The 20,163-nt window shown below is 46.8% G+C and overlaps 9 protein-coding genes across 9 annotated transcripts; 6 read left to right on the top strand and 3 right to left on the bottom strand.

Annotated features, from left to right (window-relative positions):
- Positions 1 to 166: 166 nt before the first annotated feature.
- FSST1_007847 (uncharacterized protein) lies at positions 167 to 2,132 on the bottom strand (the record flags this gene model as incomplete). The annotated part of the gene is made up of 4 exons (XM_083224671.1): positions 167 to 1,203; positions 1,266 to 1,294; positions 1,342 to 1,551; positions 1,600 to 2,132. 4 exons carry the CDS (start codon positions 2,130 to 2,132, stop codon positions 167 to 169), a joined length of 1,809 nt encoding a protein of 602 aa, XP_083083808.1.
- Positions 2,133 to 5,232: 3,100 nt separating this feature from the next.
- FSST1_007846 (uncharacterized protein) lies at positions 5,233 to 5,643 on the top strand (the record flags this gene model as incomplete). The annotated part of the gene is made up of 1 exon (XM_083224670.1): positions 5,233 to 5,643. The coding sequence occupies one exon, from the start codon at positions 5,233 to 5,235 to the stop codon at positions 5,641 to 5,643; it is 411 nt and encodes a 136-aa protein (XP_083083807.1).
- Positions 5,644 to 6,658: 1,015 nt separating this feature from the next.
- Positions 6,659 to 7,796, top strand: FSST1_007845 (uncharacterized protein; the record flags this gene model as incomplete). Its single annotated transcript, XM_083224669.1, has 3 exons — positions 6,659 to 6,810; positions 6,861 to 7,139; positions 7,196 to 7,796. The coding sequence occupies 3 exons, from the start codon at positions 6,659 to 6,661 to the stop codon at positions 7,794 to 7,796; spliced, it is 1,032 nt and encodes a 343-aa protein (XP_083083806.1).
- Positions 7,797 to 8,512: 716 nt separating this feature from the next.
- On the top strand, positions 8,513 to 9,228 carry FSST1_007844 (uncharacterized protein; the record flags this gene model as incomplete). Its single annotated transcript, XM_083224668.1, has 3 exons — positions 8,513 to 8,723; positions 8,778 to 8,898; positions 8,952 to 9,228. The coding sequence occupies 3 exons, from the start codon at positions 8,513 to 8,515 to the stop codon at positions 9,226 to 9,228; spliced, it is 609 nt and encodes a 202-aa protein (XP_083083805.1).
- Positions 9,229 to 9,582: 354 nt separating this feature from the next.
- Positions 9,583 to 10,867, top strand: FSST1_007843 (Alpha/Beta hydrolase protein; the record flags this gene model as incomplete). The annotated part of the gene is made up of 2 exons (XM_083224667.1): positions 9,583 to 9,812; positions 9,868 to 10,867. The coding sequence occupies 2 exons, from the start codon at positions 9,583 to 9,585 to the stop codon at positions 10,865 to 10,867; spliced, it is 1,230 nt and encodes a 409-aa protein (XP_083083804.1).
- A 1,163-nt stretch (positions 10,868 to 12,030) lies between these two features.
- Positions 12,031 to 13,530, top strand: FSST1_007842 (alpha-L-arabinofuranosidase B, catalytic-domain-containing protein; the record flags this gene model as incomplete). Its single annotated transcript, XM_083224665.1, has 1 exon — positions 12,031 to 13,530. The coding sequence occupies one exon, from the start codon at positions 12,031 to 12,033 to the stop codon at positions 13,528 to 13,530; it is 1,500 nt and encodes a 499-aa protein (XP_083083803.1).
- A 142-nt stretch (positions 13,531 to 13,672) lies between these two features.
- On the bottom strand, positions 13,673 to 15,334 carry FSST1_007841 (major facilitator superfamily domain-containing protein; the record flags this gene model as incomplete). Its single annotated transcript, XM_083223865.1, has 2 exons — positions 13,673 to 15,129; positions 15,178 to 15,334. 2 exons carry the CDS (start codon positions 15,332 to 15,334, stop codon positions 13,673 to 13,675), a joined length of 1,614 nt encoding a protein of 537 aa, XP_083083802.1.
- Positions 15,335 to 16,232: 898 nt separating this feature from the next.
- FSST1_007840 (uncharacterized protein) lies at positions 16,233 to 17,107 on the top strand (the record flags this gene model as incomplete). Its single annotated transcript, XM_083224664.1, has 3 exons — positions 16,233 to 16,257; positions 16,301 to 16,376; positions 16,543 to 17,107. The coding sequence occupies 3 exons, from the start codon at positions 16,233 to 16,235 to the stop codon at positions 17,105 to 17,107; spliced, it is 666 nt and encodes a 221-aa protein (XP_083083801.1).
- A 249-nt stretch (positions 17,108 to 17,356) lies between these two features.
- FSST1_007839 (SMP-30/gluconolactonase/LRE family protein) lies at positions 17,357 to 18,811 on the bottom strand (the record flags this gene model as incomplete). Its single annotated transcript, XM_083224663.1, has 6 exons — positions 17,357 to 17,568; positions 17,617 to 17,793; positions 17,842 to 18,051; positions 18,101 to 18,208; positions 18,268 to 18,619; positions 18,668 to 18,811. 6 exons carry the CDS (start codon positions 18,809 to 18,811, stop codon positions 17,357 to 17,359), a joined length of 1,203 nt encoding a protein of 400 aa, XP_083083800.1.
- Positions 18,812 to 20,163: the final 1,352 nt, after the last annotated feature.

The raw sequence follows: 20,163 nt of genomic DNA, 5'->3' as shown, positions 1-20,163 counted from the left end.
TCAGTTCCTTCGAATACGTCTGTCGATCATCCCCACTCGCTTATCGGCCGTGAGTCATCTACCGAATAGCGTTCCATCAGTGTTCAATACGCTCCAATACGCCGCGTATTCATGGTGGTGAAGAAACATTATCATGTCATTTTAAGTCTACATCTATTTAACCAAGTTAACACATATGATTGTAAAGCCGTTTCCACAGAGGCCATGCTTTTCGTGCCTGTTCCTCCTCTTCATTCCATACCTGCAGGTATCTACGACCTGTATGAATATCTATATCTTTATCTCGAACAATTTTTGTCCCCACCCAGATTTTATGTACAAAGTAAAAGACAATAATAACAGGCACCGTCAGAATCTGCAAGAAGAAATTCTTGATGCGTTCAGGCGTTGTGAATGGTGCTTGGTCCGTAGGTTGGATGGGTGATATGGCCACCCAGAATTGGAGTAATAATACAGTGGTGTAGGCAAACAGAGCTACCCATGAGCCCCAAACGCCGACTTGTGATTTGAATGCTAGCTGGGATAGCTTGTAGCCTGAGAGTTGCCATGCTTTTCGGAAGCGGATGTGGCAGACACATATAGATGCCCAGGTGAACAAAGTACTTAACCCACTGATGGCGAGAAGCCAGTTGAAGATTTCGTTGTGGATTTCGGAATTCGCGACGAATGCAAGCAGACCTACCGTTCCGCAGCAAATAATCGCAATGAGAGGTCGTCCGGTCCGGTCGATATAGGCGAATATCTTGGGTGCTAACGACTGCTCTGCCAACGCTGCGATTGTGCGTGACGAAGCATACACAGCCGTGTTTCCAACCGATATCAAACTAATGAGAATAACAGCATTCATGATATCCGGTAAAATATCCGAGCCGCTCATCTCGATGGCGATGACGAAGGGACTGGCTGCCGCATCAGATCCGTATTTGGCACCCAACAGTCGCGGTTCATTATATGGGACGAGCAGACCGATAAGAAGGATCGAGAGGATGTAGAAGAGGGATATGCGCCAAAAGACCTGCTTTACGGCTGCTGGGAGAGACTTTTTCGGGTTGCTTGTTTCCGCGGCGGCGAGACCGACCATTTCTGTGCCGGCAAAAGAGAAAGTCGCAGTAACGAGAACACTTGCGAAACCTTTGAAGCCATTGTGGAAGGCGCCCGGGTTATGCCAGTGACTGAAGCCAATGTAGCCGCCTTCTGGCTCACCTTTTAGAGTAGAGGTCAGTATAAATTGTGTCTGGCTGCTTCGCAAGGTTGGCTGGACTCACCTGCTATGTTGATAATTATACCGAGGAGACTAAGGCTGTCAGAGATATTGACTTTGTGAGAGACCAGGCAACCTACATGAAGCCCATGACGGCGGTGATCTTGACGGCTGAAAAGATAAACTCGGCTTCTCCATAGCCTTTGACGCCGAGTAGATTGATGCCGAGAATGAGAAAAAAGAAAAGGATGATAAACATTGACTTGCTGGCGTCTGGGTTCCAGTAATTTGTCGTAAATGCACCGGCGATAATCTCAAGTGGTAAAACTATGAGATATTGCAATGTGTAACTGAGGAATGTTAGTTGATGTTGATGAGAGTGAGATTGATTGACTGACTTCCACCCCATGGCAAACCCCCAGGATGGATCTAGAAATCTTGTTGAGTAATTCGAAAAGGATCCTCCAACCGGAAACGCGACACTTAATTCTCCAAGGGCTTGCATGGTAAAGAACTGCATTGTGCCCATTGTCACAAAGGCAATGAGTAGCGAAGCCGGTCCTCCCCGAAATAACGCCACGCCGCTGGCGACAAAAAGACCGGTTCCGATAGACCCTCCGAAGGCGATCATCTGCAAGTGTCGATTTTTGAGCTCACGGGCGAGGGCGGTGTTGGCAGAATTGTAGTTGGCTTTACTCATATTGAAAAGCCTTCCATTTGTCGCGTACGACGTGTTGTAGCTGCTGAGTGAGTACTCATCTTCAGACCGGCTCGGCGGCGGGGCGCGCGTGAAGCTTGTTAGAAGTCGGTGCAACGCGCTCGGAGAAGATGAGTCTGGGCTGAGATTATTTGATGAAGGTTCTGATGCTGGTAATGTCTTTGGCGATGGCGGAGGAATGGCCTGCATCTCGAATTCCCTCTGATAAGCCATGTTGATTCTGCCTCTCTTCTCTTCCACAACACCTGAGAGATAGCTGGGGCTGGGATGTGAGACGGGGCGAGGTGAGCTGAAGAGCTTAAGACTTCCTGATCAAGGGTGAGATTTTCGTCCCTTTCTTTTCCCCAGGCTTGTTCTGATCTGATGCACGTGCCGCTTTGCCACATACCAGCTAAACTCATGCCGTACTAGATCGGTGATGGGACACAGGGGTAAGCGAGGCTACCGACGAATCATTGCAGTTCCGCACTTGACGGCAAGTCCGTTTGCGGGACAGGGAATTGTTTATTGTCTTGTTTTTTTGTTTTTTTGTCTTTTTGTCTTTTCTCGAGTTAGATCAGGGGCAAAAGCAGCAAATTAGCCGTGTTCCTCTCTGACCATGTACGTGTGAGAACAAGGAAACTCGCATGACGGATTGCTGACAGTTGACGTTGCACCATTCATGATTCATGCTCTAGTCGACCGCGTATCACCCGTAAACTCTAATCAATTCCCTCATCTCCGGTTAGGTATTTATTTCCTATTTCCGTTACCTTTTTCTTTGCTATCCCAATTCTAATTCCGATAAATACAGTCTAGATCGAATCCGCTCTGGCCATCGAGAGCGGGAGCGGACTTGTTACGCACCGGCTCCGTCTCTGCTGGTCCGAGCTTTTAGCTCGGACAACGACAGCTGATAAATAAAGCAGTTGATCGGTTAAATATTGACTTTACCTCGGAGTTCAATCCGCCTCTCAGCGTTGTTCATCGAATTCCAATTGCGAGTCATGTAAACGCCTCCCCCAGACGCCCATCTTTGACCTGTGGAAGATGAATAATCATGATGTATTTGATAGCCACGTGTTCGTCATTTTAGTTAGTACTTTGACATCAACCATTCTCACCTCACTAACCTCCAGCTGTTGCGACTATTTTATTGCGATATTCTTGGGACGGGCCACGTCTCCAGTCTCTACACTTCATACAATTGATGCATATAATTCCGTATCCTTTTCTACTCTGGATTTTGGCTTTCTGGTTGACATGAAAATTGATGTTGACCGCCTGACCCTCAGCTTCCCGTTAAAATAGAGTTGCTTGCCGTCTCTGTTGTCGCACAACAGGGATATCGAAGATCTCTGTCCCATTCGACCCCACAAGATATCAGCAGGGCTCAGAGTATTGACCGTTGGAAACTGGCGGGCCTTATAGTCCGTCCCATTATGTAAAGATATATCCATCTCAGGATAATGTCACTATTGTTCAATACTATGGACTAATATGGTATTAAGTGGCAAGGGCTGTGTAACCATGTTTATCCTCCGCGATTGGATCATTGCCAGCAGTGTGCAGGAGAATTTGCACAATGTCACCATGTCCTTTCTTTGCAGCATGAAACATTGGCGACCGCTCATCCTTGTCGAGCATGTTGACCTCTACATCCGTTTGACGTAGAAGCAGCTGGACCACATTTAAGAACCCTCCCTCTGCTGTATAGGATAATGGGGACTTTCCGAATTCTTTGCATCCTAGGCTGACATTTCTTCTTGCGTTTTGCACTAAACGTTGTATAATCCCAAGCCGCCCGTTTCTGGCAGCTCTGCATAATGGAGACAGTCCCTTATCTCGTCTCGAAGATTGACGTCTAGACCCTCTTGGCGTAGAAGGAACTGGACAAGGCTTGCATATCCCCTTTCAACGGCCGCGGGCAATGGACTGCAACGCATTGCCGTTAAAATGTTACCATCCATGCTGAATCTCCCTGATCGAAGTAGGGTCAAGACGCCTATCTCGTCCCCCCCACTGGAAGATAAATTCCAGTATGGACGAACCATGCATTCTGTTACTGGAAAGGAGGTAAGCTCGAATCAGCTGGTCAATTTCGGGTTGAGTCGGACAACATCTGTCGATACTTTCGGCACTATTAGAAACTGTTAGAGATAGAAGACCATTCCTTGCATCATAGTATCTCTCGACCAACGCTTTCCGAACAGGTGAGCCTGGAACCCCGCTATCAACGTCAAGGTAAGGATTCGCTTGTAACATGGCCCTTATAAGAGATCCTAGGCTCACTAGGATGAGATGCGGTGACAAGAGCCTACAGTGTGATGAGCAGCAGTACAAAGAACCAATAATCACCACATCAACTAATGTTCCTTGCAACTGAGAAATTGTACACACCTGAGCTAATAAAAAACCGCCGAAACAAGAAGCAATGAAGATGATTGGGAAGTTCCTTCGATCCTGTTGGCGTTAGCTGAATTTGGCACTGTTGAAAGAAGAAGTAGCGTTACCGCATCAGATCGGTTGGCGTGCAGATCCTGAAGCAGCGTCTTCGCATGGCCAGAAAATCTATCACTAGACGCAGAAACTTCATAGTTTGCATTCCATTGGTATGTAAGAATGCGAGAGTTGGGCATAAAGTGAGGCAGCATGTTTGTGTCTTGGAGCCAGTTAACATCCCCAGACTCCGCATCTCCATCAACCACCCACGCAACACATGTCTTTGGAGACGTTGCATCGAGGCCATGCAAAGGAACGATACCACTTTAATTAAAAAAAGGTCTTTATGAATGGATCAAGAATCATACTCGTTTTTTAGATCTTCATTGTTGTATTTAGAGCCAAGCTCTGGGTAAACTTGAGTGAGGCCCACTCGATTTTAAAAGCTTTGCCATTGTCTCGTTCGTTCAATGTCAACACAATTAGCAATATCCGGTGATCTCAGAGTATTTAGCCATTATATGCATTGCTATCTTGTACACAAATCGAGTTTCATGCCACGAATCAAAGGGATAAAGTCTATGCGCTGCTTATGATAGCGGCAGAATGTGAGAATTCGGCCGAGGTTCCAGAATCTCTGCGTCCAGACTACAGTCTGCAGACTGAAGAAGTGTATCGGAAATTTGCTCGATTCTTGTTAGAACGCAACGGCTCCCTTGCTATCCTGACCCGTGCGCGTGGTACAGCTGGTAGTCTATCGAGGAAACAGAGATTGCATGACCTCACGTAGCTGCCATCATGGGCCACTGACTGGAGTGACTGCCGGGTATCCAATAGCGGTATTCGGACAAGTCTTTCCTGGATACATTATACGAATCCCGATGAGCCTATCATGTTTGGCTTCCCTAAGCAATACAATGCGTCTCTTAATCAACGACTGAAACTCTTTGATGACCAAGACGACCCAGCCCTGACTGTCGGAGGCGCGATAGTTGGAGATATTGTGCGCAAGGTTTCTAACGAACAGACCAAAGAAGATTTCGGGTCTTTCCTCGACTCCAAACTTGAATTGATATGGGATTTGGCGTTTGCAGTCTTGAAGCCAACCGACACAGACGGCTTGGAGTGTTTGGCTACATGTTTAATCAAGGTCACTACCGCCGACCAACACGGACTCACTGGACGAACGTGGGAACAAAACCTCAAGGATGGATTAACCTACATACTGTGCCGTCTCGACAAGGCCAACTTTGCTGGGAACGACAAAAACAAGCTGTGGCTCATCTACAACATCTTGCATTAGGTGGAAGCGCTGAAGAGTATAGGGTCTTGACAGGAACATGTTGCTTTAACAGATGTTTCATCGTCACTTTTACGGGGCATATTGGCATAGGTCCCTCTGATACACAAGTGGGCGACTGTGCTTCAATTATTCATGGCAGCGGAGTTTTGTATGTTATCAGAAAGACGGGAGAAGACTTTAATTTTGTTGGTGAGCTGTACCTTGACGGCTATATGGAGCGACAGGGACTACAAGTTCAAGAGCAAGTATTGAGACTGACTTAACAGACAGGGGGGAAGTTATATTTAAGAATGCTAAATTTGGAGATTGTAATCCATTCATTTCTTCTGAATATTCTATTAGTAGTACATCAACTACATATTCCATGTTCCATTTCGTTACCGGGATTCTTCAGTACTCATAGCCCGTTGTGTCATCTGCTTGAGCAACGAGGCCTGTGTTATCGTCGTGGTGCTGAAAGAGGTTTAGATGGCCACAGCCGGGGCGATGAATAACTCTTACAGCACTCATTTTACCAAGAGTTACTACACTTGGTTAATTACAGCGTGCGCTACTAATGAGGCACAGCATATACCAAGACATTGTCTCAAAAGCAACAAAGAGACAAATGAATACTGATCAGCACATCAAGAGGTGAAACTTTTATCAATGCAAGTTGTCTCTTGAGTCTAATGACGATAAAGGCCCTTGTTATCGAAAAGTGACAGTTTCTCAAAACATCATTTGCTCTCGGGCCTTGAAAGCCAAGCAGCCAAGTCGGTTATCGGCGCCATTCTGTTGGTGGAGTTTGATCCTTCAGCCATCAGTAGACCAATAGTGACATAGACCCCTATTGTAGCACTAGAAACCCCGGCCCACACTGATAAAACAGTAAGAACGGGCAGAACTAGAGGCCCGTTAGCGAGATTAAATTGTGCTGTGCCTTGGGAACGTACATAAAAGTAGTGACATTCCACTTTCCTTCTCAGGTAACTTTTTACTAGCTGCTTCAGCCTTACAAGCCACAAACAATACAATGTTGGCTGTCAAACGTCTAGCCCTGCATGCACTCCTATGCTGTCCTTTGGCACTGGGTCTAGCTAAGGAGAAAGAAGAGTATGATCCTGCTAATAACTTTCGTCCAAGCAATGTGACAGGCCTGGGCGAATTCTATACCTGGGTCGGATCGTGGGTCTCACATCCTCAGATATCGTCGGAAACTTGGCTGACGTTGATAGATACTACAATGCCACTGCAGAGGTTGATATTGAGTTTGCTTATCAATATCTCACCCCTTCCGACGAAGTATGCCCAGAGCTCAGAAACTTTACAAGCACTTTCAAGTATGACGCTATTCTCAGTGTTCTTGATCGTGGTACATGGAACGGTGGCAACAATTCGGTCAACTTCTGGCTGACACTCATACCACAAACTTCGTCGCCATTCGATGTGTCTTCTTTGCCCCAGAACTTTGTGCGTGAAAATTACAATATCTCAATTCCCATCTATTCGGCCAAGTAAGTCTTTTCATATCTTCGACACATCGGTTGTTCTTGTGCTGACTTGTATCCAGCCCGACCCCAGGTGGTTACTGGCGCCCACGTAACAGAGTTTTCCCCGACGAATTCAACTTCACAACCACTCAGGTTCCAAGCAAAGCCTACAATCTAACCACAACAATATTAAATGGTCCAAATACCGGAACCGCGTCGGCTTGGGGCAACGTCACTATGCCAACATGCAATTCCACTGAATGGACCAATGACTATAGATTCCACATGACCAGATTTAGGTCGTATTTTGCAGAGGACTGGGACGACTACAAGTTCCCCGAAGTCAGCATGCAGTTTGACGACAAGACAGCCAATCTGACTTTGGATGCTATCTTCTATGCGAAGCCATATCGACAACCCAATATGACTGGCCAACCTGTGGGTGGCAGTCCCGAAGTTATTGGTTATGTCTCAGTCCGTTTCGCTGGAGTTGTGGACGAGTACCACTCTGATGCTCTGAGTCTCAATCAGAGTACGCCCTCGTGGGAGCGCACTGTTGGGTTCGAGAGTAATCCGTCAAACATTGGATACGGGCAGAGTGATGGCAGTGTGGGCAAGATGGTTTCCGGTTCCATTTTGACATTCATAGCTGTTGTATCTGTCACTATGGTACTTTTCTAGAATAGCATATAGCATATAATCGTGTTTTCTATCGCCACTTTAATGTATCGTCCTTTATCCCTGTACAAGGAGCTACTTGTGAAGCCTACAAGATCTGCAATAAAATGATGAGGACGCTCCAGAACAGTGGTGGCGCATGCAGCTGAACTCTTGAACTGGATACCCTTGCAGCAATCCCTGCAGTCACTCATACCAGTCTACGTATCCCTCAGGGTATCAGAAAAATTGACCGCTGGAAGCAGAAGGGATGAAATTAGTAGGTCACTTTATGCTCTTTAGACTATGGTTCTTAAACTACTTATTTTTATACCCTAAAGCTTAGGAGGCCATTTTTTCTGCTACCACCAGGTATCCCATGGAGGAAAGATGCAGGTTCTTCCGCTCAATGAAAATGCAGAGCCAAATGGTTGGATGCCAAAGCGTTACATCTAGAATTAAATGTTGTATTTATATACCGTTCGACCCAGTTGATGTTTAATATTGAACACTTGAGAAGTTACTAGGTTACCCCTGATTGCTCTGCTAGAAAGTCTGTTGCCACGTCTTAGACCAACCTCAGCTGAAAATTATAGGCCAACCAGGTCTTCTCTCTCAAGCCAGCCAAGACTTTGGACCATGATCTGGCTCAAGCCACGAAAAAGGCTTGTGCATAAATATGGACAGTTTTCCTATCCATTTAGAAGAACAATCCCTTCGGTGCGTACGTGCAAACAACAATGCTGCTGCAAACATTACTGGCGTTCCTTATACTTGAAGTGTCGCATGCGACTGCGACTCCAACACAAACAGCCGCCTACCCACTAATAACAGAACCTCCCAGCCTTGAAGATCGTGCCGTCACATCTTTTCACACAATTGTCAGCACTTCATTCCCTCAGGGCCGGTGGTCAATAGGATACGGCAAGATTGAAGGAAAGGATGGCTTTTGTATGAACTGTCGTAGAAATGCAATGGCTGTGCGTAATACTAACATTTTGATAGATACTGCCGCTTGTGTTGACGGTCAATTTGCTTTGAGCGGCATCTGGGCTGGCTGCGGTGATCTCATTTTCACTCGCTGTGTCGGCGCAACTGCATTCGCCCGTAGTTCCACAGTGTCTTGGTAAGTTGCTCACAGCAAGCTGCAATACATACAGACTAACATCCACTCCTTAGCATGGGGACGTGTCTGACGCACAAGATCTTTGACTACAACGACAAATCATCATCAACTCGATTTATTGCGTGTAATTTTCCAGGGACTTATGATGGAAGCATGACCCTCCTCAAGACACCCATTGGAGATGCTGCAGAGCCGACTACTGGCGATGCTTCGACCATGACGACCGCTGCTGAGACAACAACAGCTTCGACGACGGATTCTGCAGCAGGAACAGTCAGACCAGAGTTTAAATTGTTGTTAATAGCAGTTTTTCTTGTTTTTTGTTTGTAATTTTATTGGCTGGTGTCGTTGTTTGCGAAGGACGTTAAAGTATGAATATTGTTAAAGGCGAATTACAAACATAATGAACTTCCCAGTCCAAACGCCCTTGGGCAAATGTCTCATATTAAGTATAGAATCCTCTAGAAGAAAAGTGGTTTCGCGAACATTCTAGAAAATCTGACACCCAAGCATCTAACTAGGTATGACGCCGGCACATTGGGCAAAACATCCCTTATAAAGAGTCGCCCAAAGATTTGGAATTCGCAACAGGAATCACCAGCTCTTCTTTTCCCATCCATTCAATTTAACACTCTTTATTACCATTTGCAATACTCTTATCACGTTCAGGTCGAGCTATTCATCATGAGCACTCTTGCCTTTGGCGCCCTTCCTCACTCTGTCCCCGCGTCAGCAAATCTGACAGCCTCCACTATTTCCATTCCCGACAGTGAGATTGACCGACTCAAGACACTTCTCAAGCTATCACCTGTACCTGAACCCAATGTGTGGAACAGCCGCGATGATGGCTCCTTTGGAATCCCACGAAATGAGCTTTTGGACTTGGTGAATTATTGGGAGAAAGACTATGACTGGTAGGTGTCCATCTTATTATCCAACTGGATTTTTATACTAACTGATAGCCTCTAGGAAAAAGTGGGAGGCAACATTGAACTCCGTACCTCAGTATAATATTACCGTCGTCGACGATGACTCAAAATCGTACAAGATCAACTTCTTTGCCTTGTTCTCCAAAAACCCATCTGCGGTTCCTATCCTGTTCCTACACGGCTGGCCAGGGTCCATTGTCGAATATCTTCCCATTCTTCAAAAGCTCCAAAGCGATTATGACCCCGAAACTCTGCCTTATCACATTATCGTCCCTCACCACATTGGATATCCCTTCTCAGACGCACCGCCTCTTGACAAAGAGTTCGCACATTCCGACAATGCGCGCCTCATTTCCAAGATGATGCAATCTTTGGGCTTTGACAAGACCGGTTATGTTGCACAAGGTGGTGACTTCGGCGGCTGGACAGCGCCTGTCATTGCCAACATTGACCCAGCTTGCAAGCTCGTCCACATGAACATGCTGAACATTATGCCTCCAGCTGGAGAGGATGTTGAAGCTGGTATCAAAGAAGGACTTTATAGTCCCGATGAAGTAGCAGCTTTTGGTCGGCTCGCTGAGTTTAGCAAAACAGGCACTGCTTTCATCCAGCTAGACGGCACGAGACCAGCTTCAGCAGGGTATCTTGTCGGAACCAACCCTGTCGCACTTCTTGCCTGGGTAGGAGACAAGATGATTCAATGGTCTGACAGAGCTCCCGACCGAGACTTGATCTTGACAAACGTGGCGCTATACTGGTTCACTCGCAGCTACCCAACCTCGATTTACGTCCATCGCATGGCCTTTGAGAATCCAGAGCTTCTCATGGCTGGCTGGAAGAACATCAAAGCGCCCTTGGGCTACTCTTGTTTCAAGAAGGACCTTGTCACCGCTCCTCAGAGGTGGATCCAACAAACTGAGCAGATCAAATGGTATCGTATGCATGAAACTGGTGGACACTTCCCTGCACTTGAGGAGCCTGATGCTCTCTGGAAAGATGTACAAGATTTCATTGGGGAATTTTGGGACAAGTACGATTGATATCGCTGTGTGATGCCTTATATTGGTGCATTATCAAGGGGTAAAGATGTGAAGTTCGAGATATATAGTCACAAGCTCTGGGAGTTACAAGATGAAGAATAACTTGACGTTTATCGGGATTGTTTTAAATATGCAAGTTTACAGAAATACAGACTGGATAGAACTGTTGATGCTCTCCGAAAGATTGCGCAAGGATGAATGGGCTGGTGAATGTGTTTGTATGAACAAGCAGTAACCTCGAGATACTTGAACTCAGCTACACAGCTGTACGGTTGTCATAATGAGAAACACAGATCATAAGCGAAATTATTGGTTCCGTCTATTCGATTTGAGACTGTCGATTCTCAGGCTATTCGTCTCTCTTGCACTGATAATGTTTAGAATCGTCATGACATCAGACGATCAGCCGGTCGAATCATGATGGACGAAACCGTTTAGTTACATCATGCTGTTTAGACTTTACTCAGGTTTTTCATTTTTTATCCGGCAGGTTTTGGTTGTCGTTCTTGCTGGTTAATAGAAGGTCAAGCTTGGGGATGCCCATAGCCAAAGCTGCGGTTCCTTTCGGCTAGAAACACTGACATTCGTATTGGTCGTTACCCAGTAAGACATCTTTTCATAACAAGCAACAATGTAGTTCGTTCCGAAACATTCCCAAATAGTCCAAATGAAAACGCGTTGATTGACGTTTTGCCTAGCTCGTCTGGTCACTCTTGAGCTCTGGTTCGATCGCATCAGAGTCGGCACTTCCTTGCCGTTGTGGGGTTGCATCAAGGCCCGAGCCATGATCCTTTTTCGGACGATCCCCCGGACCGCGATCGATGTTCCCCGCGAAGTGAAAGAAGCGACCAAATGAGGTTCGTTAATCGTATCGCTCGGCATCGTTGTTGAAGATGGGCTGTGATGTAGTCTCTGAAAAGGTTCACGTGGATCGTCCTATTTCACAATTGGAAGGTGGCTGCCCTACGGAGAATTGATACGAGACGACATCAGGATCCGGTCGGTTGGTTGATTACTCCGGAATTCTCTATATAATAACCCTTTATTCTAGTCATACCCTATCCATCAAAGCTCATCTTGCCATCACACCACTGTACCAGAGCAAATACTTCTCAAAGTCACTTATATTGTGTTCTCAAGTCCGACAGACTTCTCATGTCATAATGCAGCTACAAAGCATTCTGGCTCTCGGTCTCGTCACCACAGCACGCCTTGCCATTGCTGGGCCATGTGATATCTATAACAGCGGCGGCACGCCCTGCATCGCTGCACACAGCACCACCCGAGCCCTGTACACCAACTATAATGGTGGACTCTACCAGATCAAGCGTGCATCTGATGGGTCAACTACAGACATCAAACCTCTAGCAAAGGGTGGCGTTGCTGATGCCTCTGCACAAGACACATTCTGCAGCGGTACAACATGCCTCATCACCATCATCTATGACCAATCTGGTCGAAGTAATCACTTGACCCAAGCACCACCTGGTGGATTCCAAGGTCCGGAGGCAAATGGGTACGACAATCTCGCAAGTGCCGATGGTGCACCAGTGACTCTCAATGGGAAAAAAGCGTATGGCGTTTTCATATCCCCTGGAACTGGCTACCGTAACAATCACGTCAGCGGTTCCGCTACAGGTGATCAGCCAGAGGGCATGTACGCTGTTCTCGATGGTACACACTACAATGGCGGTTGCTGCTTCGACTATGGCAATGCCGAGACCAACAGCAAAGACACAGGAAACGGTCACATGGAAGCCATCTACTTTGGTGACAACACTGTCTGGGGTTCCGGTGCCGGTAGCGGACCCTGGATCATGGCAGATCTTGAGAATGGCCTATTTTCTGGCAAGAACCCAAAGAATAATGCTGCAGATCCTTCCGTCAGCCACAGATTCCTCAGTGCGGTTGTGAAGGGTAAACCTGGTACCTGGTCCATCCGGGGAGGAAATGCTGCTTCTGGCTCTCTGTCAACATTCTACAGCGGCGCATATCCCGACGGAGGATACAGCCCGATGAAGAAGGAAGGCGCCATCATCTTGGGTATTGGAGGTGACAATAGTGTTGGTGCTCAAGGTACCTTTTACGAAGGCGTTATGACTTCTGGATATCCTTCCGATGCCACTGAGAATGCTGTGCAGGCTGATATCGTGGCTGCCAAATATGCTACGACGTCACTGACTAGTGGCACTGCCCTCTCGGTAGGGTCGTCTGTATCATTGAAGGTCACGACGTCAGGATATACAAATCGCTACCTCGCACATACCAACTCGGACGTCAATACACAGGTTGTTGATTCCTCCAGCACCACCGCACTCAAGAAGCAAGCCAGCTGGACTGTCCGAACCGGTCTTGCCAACAGTGGTTGTGTATCGTTTGAGTCTGTTGATACACCTGGAAGTTATATCAGGCATTACTCGTTCGCTCTCGTTCTTAACAAGAACGATGGGAGCAAAGCATTTAACGAAGACGCTACGTTTTGTCCTCAGAAGGGTATGAACAGCCAGGGAAATTCGATCCGATCTTGGAGTTACCCAACTCGATACTTCCGACACTATGACAACAAGGGTTATATTGCATCGAATGGTGGTGTTCACACTTTCGATGCTGATAAGAGTTTTACGGATGATGTCAGCTTTGTTGTTGCAAAGGGTCTTGCTTAGATGGAGAGTCACTAGTCAAATTAAGATTGTAAAATGGATACTTGTCTGGAAATTCTGATTAAGATATATCAATACATTCGTTATTGCAAGTACGAAGAATATTGCTGTTCTGTTGTGATCTTATCGACGCGCAACACATTGTCTATCCTGATGGTGCCATGGCAAACTCCAAGGGTTTTGACATAGCCGACTTCATAAACGGACTTCGAGCCCTAATCTCCTTGCCCCAGATAAAAACGGCAATTGGTGCCGCTGCCAAAACCAACGAGATAAATCCCAGAAGGGAACTAGCCCAATGGAAACCCAAGTTGGTATACATGCTACTCGAAGCAAGCGGGAGAAAAGCAACACCAAGATTCTCTCCAAGTACAGTAGCCCCAATTGCACTTCCAGCATAGTTGCTATAAGCATCGATCAAGTAATTCGCGATACTAACGACAACAGCTTCGGTTCCAAGCCCTACCAGCATTAGGCCAAATGCAGGTCCTACCCAGGTCACCCATGAAAAGCTCGTCCAAGCGTACACGAACATTCCTCCGGTCACTCCAATGAAACCTCCAACGACAGCGACGTAAAGTCGAGCTTCGGGTATAGGCATGCCGGGTTCTTCCTTGTTGCGCGACGCTGAAGCGTAATACCAATTATTCGTCAAGACACAAAGTCCGAAGCCGAGAATCTCTCCAATAACGATAGAGGCCTGTACATAACCTGCCTCGACGGCGTTCCATCCATAGAGTTCGCTGAAGACTTGTTCGACAGATTGGGTGAACACATAGATGACGCCGAGACTGAAGGCTGTCCAGATCGTGCTGATGAAGACTACGCTTTCGGTGCAGAGCATATATAAAGGTCTTTGGATGCTAATCCATATGTCGTGTATAATGGACTTGGAGTCGAGTTCTTTCTGACTGTATGCGTTTTGTCCTTGTTTGCGTAGCTTCTTTGCTCTCGCAGTTAGGATTGCAGATCCTCTCGTTTCAGGCATAGCCAGAATAAAGATAGGAAAGAAGACTCCTGTCCATATAAGTTCGATATATCCAATCCATCGCCAAGGGAGGAATTGGAAAATGGCAGCTCCCACGACAGGTCCAAGGCTGCTCGAGTTCAGATAGATCATGATATACAGCCCAGTAGGTATTGTCCGCGCCCTATCAGTGGCAAAGACATTCCCGATAATCCCAGCCACGGCATTTGCGAGAATAGTACAGCAACCACCACTGAAGAACCTCGTGATGATAAGCGTCTCATAATTGGGTGCCACTCCAACCGGTATCAGAAAGCACAAGAACACTGTGTAAACCAAGAGAAACACGATCCTCATGCCAAAATCCTCCATGATCGGGAGTAATACCAGAGAGAAAATGGCGCCGCCTAGACCCCAGGATGCAACGGGCCAGTAAGAATGTGGAAAGTTCTCATCGCTGATGTTGAAGTCTGCGCCGATGGCTTCGTGAGCTGTTGTGATGATTGTGCCGTTCATCATTGAGATGAACGTTGCAAAGAGGCCTAGGCCTACTGCGAACCATTTCTTTTTGACAGACCAGTTGTATGGGTTCTCGGGATCATTTGGGCCTGACCATTGCACAACAGTAGGTTGACCTATAGTCGGTCAGTGTGTTCGTGTTGCCAGTTCTGAGTGTAACAAACCTAGCGAGGCATCATCGGCCGCTTTATCGGCCATTATAGGCATTGGCTCTGCAATCATGATAGTCTTGGCTAGATCTCTTGGCTGAAGATCAAACGAGTTTCTGTTTGATGATGCCAAGTCCAAGTTGGAAGCAGCCAAGAAGAATATGGAGCCCATTTTTCTAGTGACTTCATCTTCGTCCAATGTTGCGAGTCGTCAAGATCCATAATACCGGATTTTTTTGCTATTTCCGAACCTATCAAGCCAAATTCATTACCTCATTTTATTGTCTTGAGCCAATGGCGGATTTTCGGCTACATTACGCTATTCCCTAAAGCGTGCAAGGAAGCCGAACGTGGGGAACATCGTGGTAGAATGCTCAATCGGGATAGCGGTTTATCTGTAATGGACTTCATACGTTCAACTGTGGCTTATCAAAGCAGGACATTGACTTCAACGTCTATCATCTGGCTTAGCATTGCTCCGACTCCGCTCTGTAATATTCCGTTGAACAGTTTTAATGCTTGTAACCTCGGGCGTTGGCCGGCCTCAGGGTATCAAAAAAATTGAGCGATGGAATCATAAGAGACGAAAATAGTAAGACACTTTATGCTTCTTGGTATGGTTCTTAGACTACTTATTTTTACACCCTAAGACTTAGGAGGCTATTGTTTCTGCTACCCAGTTGGCCGGCAACTATATATTCCCGCCCCATGTAACTCTATGCTTATTGCTTCCGGTTGATTGCTTTCTTTCAGCTGTCGTATCTAAACCTGAGGCTGCTTGTCCAATCAACAACTCGTGTTCATGGCTGGGATGCTGCTCATCTCCTATTCAGGAGATCTCTGAACTTGTTTTCATGCTTAATTGATATGCAATGTGATGGGACCGAGAACGTTCATTGTTATTTAACAGTTTTGCAAAAGGTGGCGGTGATGAGACAGATTGGGGGCTAAGAGGAAACAGATATCAAATACCCATTCCTTTCCTTTTTCTTCATACAATCATCAGGTCGCCTCAAAACAAAACAAATTGTTGAAGTTGTCATAAACATCTCTCGTTAAAATTATTTTAAATGCCGGATAAGAGAACAATCTTGGGTTCGCTGACAGACTAATGGACATATCCGAGAGATTGTGAAAGGCTATATCTGGCCAACTGCTCCACTTGCACCGTGGCAGCGCAAACTCAGAGGTGCAATACTGCTTTTCACACCACAGTAAGTCTCTTTTTATCTACACAGCGACCTTGAGACTAAATCTTAGAGGTCAAGAGCCGTGATAATACACTATGCTGGCCTCCGGTGACGCTGCCGAATGTGTCTGATCCCATTGTAAATATAACTTGGCAGCCCCCAGGTAGAATCGGAACTGACATTGACACAGCCAATACGAATGTGCCAAATATGGACAAGCACAAACATACAGGAGTATCTTTTCGGAAGGGGATTGGACACAAGTAACCTCATGCGACTCGGGTAGTGCTGTTCTGAGTGAATTGAAGGTACCGACGAAATGGAGTGTAGAGGCGGGTTACATTAGCATCAAAAGTATCACAATGCATGCGCCCATGTTCCAGCTGACCGGACCAAGGCAATTCGAGACGGCACCGGCGACGAATACTGAATCAGCGACTTTGGCACCGATGTCGGCAGAAGCCTCTCAATCTAATATGGGGTCGTACACCGGAGGGGGGCTATCGACGGGAGCGCGAGCTGGCATCGGAGTCGAAGTTGGCGCCGTTGACCTTGGACTTATCGGCGCAGCGTTTTACCTCCGGCGAAGAACGAAAGGGTCAAAAGCGCCACCGAAGTCTACGTTAGAATCATCACAGTTGGATTCGAGAGAAGTAAAGCCTCCAGGTGAATTAGGGGGAACACCGCTGTCGCCTCCTCCCCAGTATGCTCCGGTTGAGCTTGATGGAACTACCGCTAGACAGGAGCTGCCATGAGCAATGTGGGGGTATGGTACAGAGCTTGCAAACTCGAGGATCAATTTGATGGGGGGGCTTCTCAAAGTCTAATCGATGCGGTGAGGGCGGCATATCACGAAACATAGGGCTCCAAGAGCAACCTTATTCTCACACAATACAAAAGCAATACCTGCTAAGCAGCCCATTTACTCGAGGATCAATTAATAATTAATAGTTATTTTCTATCGCTAGGACAGGTATCCATTCCTATGCTACCATAAAAGAAGTTTAGTCGTATAGCTTAGGTCCCGAAGCAGCCAGAGTAACATAAAACAATTTAGTCTGGCCAGTGATGATCAATCTACCTTTTCCAGCAAACTGGAAGTTGGCAGCAGTGGTTCCGGTGTAGATCTTGCCAATGAGCTTGCCAGAGGGGTTCCAAACATGGACACCGTCACCACAGCCACCATAGACGCGACCCTTGGAATCAGTATGCACACCTAGAGATATTAGTCAAAGAACACACAAGGGAGATAGTTTAAACTTACCGTCTGGGATGAAAGAAGCTACGTAGGCAAAGGTCTTGCGGTTCTCGAGGGTACCATCCTTGTTCACGTCGAAAGAGTAAACAGAAGCAGGGGAGGAATGGTTACGGCCGTAGAAGCCAAGGGCGATGCCAGTATCGGTGACATAGACACGCTTTCCATCAGGAGCAAAACCAATACCTGACATTAATCAGCATCAGAGAACATCATACCCGGAAGAAAGCTTACCGTTGGGAAGAGTAAAGTCATCAGCGACAACAGTTACAGCACCAGTGTCGAAGTTGTATCGGTACACCTGGTTTCGCAGACCAGGAACAGGGCGGAAGTCTTGGAGATAGCCGTAAAGGGTGTCGGTGAAGTACAAGTCACCATTCCTGGGGTTGATGCCAACGTCGTTCAAGGAGTTGAACTGGCGGCCAAAGTAGTTGTTGAGGAGGGCTGATAACGATTAGCAGAGTCTCTCTTACTGGGAAGTAGTGCAACTTACTGCTTGTGTTGTATGGAGGCAAAGGGTTCATGCGGTAAAGAGCCGAGGGAACTTCGTCACCTTGGCCTTCACCGGCAAAGATGATTTCGCCCTTGTAGTAAATGCCACCTAAATTACATCTAATTAGTATTTATTCGACGAACCAAAGTACTTTTAAACAGACATACCATTAGGGTTAATGACTTGAGGGTTAGCTGTGTCAACGACTGTCACCTTCACTTCATCCTTGCCTAGGGTTCCCTTGCGCAAGGCCTCTGCCTCTTTGAGAGAAATCTTCTGGATGATGGAAGATTTGTTCAGACCAGTGCCCGCCGCAGGAGCACCCGCATTTTGCACGAAAAAGACCTCATCTGTAGGTGGGTACCAAACTACAGCCTCGTGAAAGATGGGGTCGCTTTCTGACGTAGCAACAAGTGTCAGAGAAGGATCCTTTCCAATGACATCGAGGAATTCATCATCATAAACATGGAAGGGTTTCTCGACGAGAGATTCCTCTGTCACTCCAGGCCATGTAAAGACCTGAGATAGATCAGCAACTTTCTAGAACATTAGAAACGGAGGGCTTACCAGTGTGTCATTAGCCACGGAAGGTGGTGGGACATCCTTCAAAACATTGAAAGACTTCTGATCAATGAGCTGAGCCGTGGAGGGAAGTTTGGCAGCTGCAACACCACAAATCCCGACAACAAGTGCAGCAATGGTGGAAGGCATGGCGAATGAGGTAGAAGTGAAACTGAGTGGTGTGGGAGCCAAGCTGCAGAACGAAGAAGGATGGTCAGGCTGTACTAAATATGTGCCTTGGAAGAACCTTATCCACGATTGATCATCTCCGCTGTGTCAGGGATCACAACTGGGCAGGGCATGGGGAAGCAGCCGGGCATCAACCAAAAGCCTTGTTCCGAGGTTTCGGCAGTAGAAAATAAACAGGCTATGTCTTGGCCTAAACCTCGGTTGATTGACGAATTTATTTCGTCTCTTTGCTCAAGTCTTCTGTTGAGGCATTAAAGATGGAGTAAGTGAGGAGTGCAGGGATCTACCGGTTTGTGTGCCCAGACCGTATAAGATCTACAAGGTTAAGCTTAAGCTAGCGGGACACAAGATTACCCGAATCAATCACCTCTTTGGCAGCAGGATGCACCTTGAAGGTTGTGGGGAGAAGGGCACGATTTAGAGTTTTGCAAGCCGGAGTTCCTACCCTTGAACAACTTACGATTGATAGGGTTCTAGACTATCGGGCGGATCGTAAGACAAGACTTCCGAGAACCAGGTCAATGCAGAAGTTCTAGCTGATGGGTATGGATGTTGTACGAGCAAGCGAGAGAGGTATCCTTGCCTCAGCTTTGTGAACCAACGCGAAGGAACCAGGACAACTCCTGAATGCTGCAGCTTGGCTGCGCCTCTAGGCTAGTGACAACGGTGACTCGGGGCTCTGATGAATGCATGATTGCTAACTTTAATCCCAGGAGCATCACTTTTATTAGTCAAGCGAGATACCTAACAGAATAAGACCACGGGAGAGAACTGAACTTGGCATCCGCGGCGAAACTAGCAACGCTTTAGAAGTTGTGGCTTGCGGCGCGGAAAGGCTCCTGGCGTCGGCTGTTGTTGGCACCTGCCAGATGAGTACCGAAGCTGAAAGAATGTTGGCCTGACATTGGCAGTGTTTGTGTTTGTGTTTGACAAAAGGAAGTTGCCGAGACGTTGAACTCGGTACACGCATCCGATCTTGCAGATCCATCCACCTACTCGCGATAATCCTTCATGAAACTGAAGATCTTGTAATAATTCAGAATTACCTCTTTCCACAGCCTCGGTAGCGATTCCATTCCTGCATGCTGTCAAGCCCCCGGTTATGACACCATAATGCAGTTTGTATGGACAATGAGTCTGATGCAGGGATTCTTTGTATGCAGGATAATTAGAGTTTAAGTTTGATTAGGTAGCCCCCTCCTTTTCTTCAGCACTGAAGAACCCGGTAGAAGAGGTCCCAACTACCTACCCGTTGCGTGAGTAGCAGAGGAAACTTGACAGCAATAGTGAGACCGCCACCCAGAAGATGAAGT

The sequence above is a fragment of the Fusarium sambucinum genome, chromosome II, assembly GCF_050947815.1.
Source record: "Fusarium sambucinum isolate potato_lamoka chromosome II, whole genome shotgun sequence".
NCBI classification, from domain to species: domain Eukaryota; kingdom Fungi; phylum Ascomycota; class Sordariomycetes; order Hypocreales; family Nectriaceae; genus Fusarium; species Fusarium sambucinum.
Note: the sequence above shows the minus strand (reverse complement) of the source record. Positions and strands in the feature narration are given on the sequence as shown.